The 2546-nt window shown below is 33.3% G+C and overlaps 1 protein-coding gene across 1 annotated transcript in view; it reads right to left on the minus strand.

Moving 5' to 3' along the window:
* The window catches only part of LOC120254469, a 9369-nt gene extending 8398 nt beyond the window's left edge, over nt 1-971 (minus strand). The window contains exon 1 of the mRNA XM_039262567.1: nt 1-971. This exon is cut by the window's left edge and continues 40 nt beyond it. Within this exon, the coding sequence (XP_039118501.1) occupies nt 1-971 (971 nt within the window).
* Between the last annotated feature and the right edge of the window lie 1575 nt (nt 972-2546).

Raw genomic sequence — 2546 nt, forward strand, 5'->3', positions numbered from 1 at the left:
ACTATGTCAAAATCTTGTATGAGCAGCTCAATAAACCAATACCATGACTGAGAATTTTCACTCTCAAATATAGCATATGCAAGAGGGTACATACAATCATTGGCATCAATTCCAACTGCCACCATTAAATGGCCCCCATAATACCCTTTCAAGAAGCGTGCATCTAGGCTAATAATGGGCCTACAACCTGCTTTGAACCACTCCTTGCATGCTTGAAGGCAAACATACATCCTTAAAAATAATCTGCAGTCCAAGAAGCAAATTGTGGTGGTTCCAATGTTTGCTTGCCTAAGTTCTTGCAAATAGTCATAAATTTTGGAGTATTGGTCCTTGGCATTCCCTAATACCAGTTCTAGTGCTATTTGTTTAGCCCTATAGCACTTGCTCAAATGAACTAATAAATTAAAATCCCTTCTCACATCCTGTTGTAATGATGTGATTGAGTACTTATGGTCAGCTGCAAATTTGTGCAAATAATGGGATGCCATCCATTTTGAAGTAACATTTCTGTTCTTTATATCCTTTGAACATGTGTGCTCACTGTTATAAGTTTTAATTTGCCATGTGTTGTCCGATTTATCACTTGAGTTCATTTTTGATCCCCATAACACCCAAGTACAATTTTCTTTACAAATGGCTTTCACCCTAAGTTTATCATTCCTCACAAACTTCAAATTGTACCTATTTCTCCTTCCATACTGCTTTATAGCTTCTTTAAGTGCCTCCCTATCTGAAAATATCATTCCTTTTTCTATTTTAGGATTTTCCATATCAATTTCTTGGTTAAATTCTTGCCACCTCTTCATTGAGCCTAAGTCATCAGATTCATCTTGACTGTGCAATGAATCAGAGTTCTCATAGTCTAAGTCTTTTCCAAATTCTACACCTAGTTTTCCTTCAGATGACATCTCATAACTTGATGTTGCATAATTCCTCAAGTTCATATCTCCTGTGTCTCTCTCTATCCCCATGTCTACATTAATTTCAAAAGCTTCATCATCATCGTCTCACCATATCATAATCACTCTCATGGAATTCGAGATCCCGAGCTATCACCGGTAGATCTCGATCGACATTCCGCATGAACATCATAACATTCTTAAGAAAAGAAAAATCACCCGAAGGATGCATACCAATTTGAAATGTAATAAACCTAAGGAATAGCAATTAATACAACACCTGAAGAATGTTTTGGGGATTGAATTTGATTAGGTGTTTTATGACAAATATACCAAACATTCATGAAAACAAAATCACTGGACAATACCATGCATGACACATATACCAAAAATGCAAGAAAACAAACTTGATGAATGCTTTATTCTATCAAGCATATATTCAGATATATTCATATCTTGATGTATAATGATTTAGGTTTTAATCAAAATGATTAATATTAATGCTTGTGTTATCATCAAATCAAACTGAACAATTACAATATCTTATTCATGTCTTCTTCCTTATATGCATGTTTTTATTAATTGTTTGGCTAACTTTATTTTCTTTTCTTATTTTCATTAAGCATATGAAATCAAATGAGATATATATACCCAATATCTGTTTTACTTAATAAAACGTGAACTCAAAATGAACTATGTATATATTTGATTAGCATTAGATATATATAGTATTCATAGTATTACTTTTTTCAGAATATATATTGGTACAACTACAAGTGGGAAATGTCTCAATCTCATGGTTACACTAATTAACACACAATGACTTAATTATAAGACTTTCTTTTCAAGAGATGATGATGCAATTACGTATGATAAGTTGAAGGAAAGAGCCATATTCAAAAAGGGTTCATGCTACTTAGTGCTCCATTTCATTGTCAAGCACCATCATTAAGGCTTGCATTAGTGAGCACCATTTTTCATTAATTAATTAATTAATTATATGCTTTAATTATAGTGACATCGCTAGTAGTCTAATTGTGATTAAAAAGCTTTAAATTTCCATTCCATGCACTCGACCAATACAAGCGCTTAGTGCCTTGAGAATAAAAAACACACATCTTATTAGTTTAATAACAATAATAATTAATAATGTCTTAAATCATGGATTCTTTTCTTGTTGTGGATCTCATCATCTCTTATCAGAAGCAAGAAACCACATCAACAACTCAAAAATTCATCAAGACATCAAATAAATCTGATAAAAAGATACCAATTACCATAGCATTGGATCAATTTCAATCAAAAAGAGAATACGATCAAGAACCACAAAACATTCAAGAAAAGCGAATTAAACTCTACAACTATCATTCAAGAATGAACTCATAAACCCTTCAGTGACCAAAAGTCCATAGTATTCATGTCAAGAACACAATTAGAAGCAAGAATCCAAGTCAAAAACCCTAAAATTCTTCCAAAAAGAAGTACACTGAGAACCTAAAGATTTCTTGTGATTGGGATCCATACCTTGCCCGTCTTGGAGCTCAGCTTCGACATCATCCTCCATCCACCGGAAAACCCTCGTCAAAGAAACTCTGAATTTCTTGCTATCTCTTGAACCATACAACGAGGGCTAAGATCAATAAGGAA

The sequence above is a fragment of the Dioscorea cayenensis genome, unplaced genomic scaffold (genome assembly GCF_009730915.1).
Source record: "Dioscorea cayenensis subsp. rotundata cultivar TDr96_F1 unplaced genomic scaffold, TDr96_F1_v2_PseudoChromosome.rev07_lg8_w22 25.fasta BLBR01000464.1, whole genome shotgun sequence".
NCBI lineage: Eukaryota > Viridiplantae > Streptophyta > Magnoliopsida > Dioscoreales > Dioscoreaceae > Dioscorea > Dioscorea cayenensis.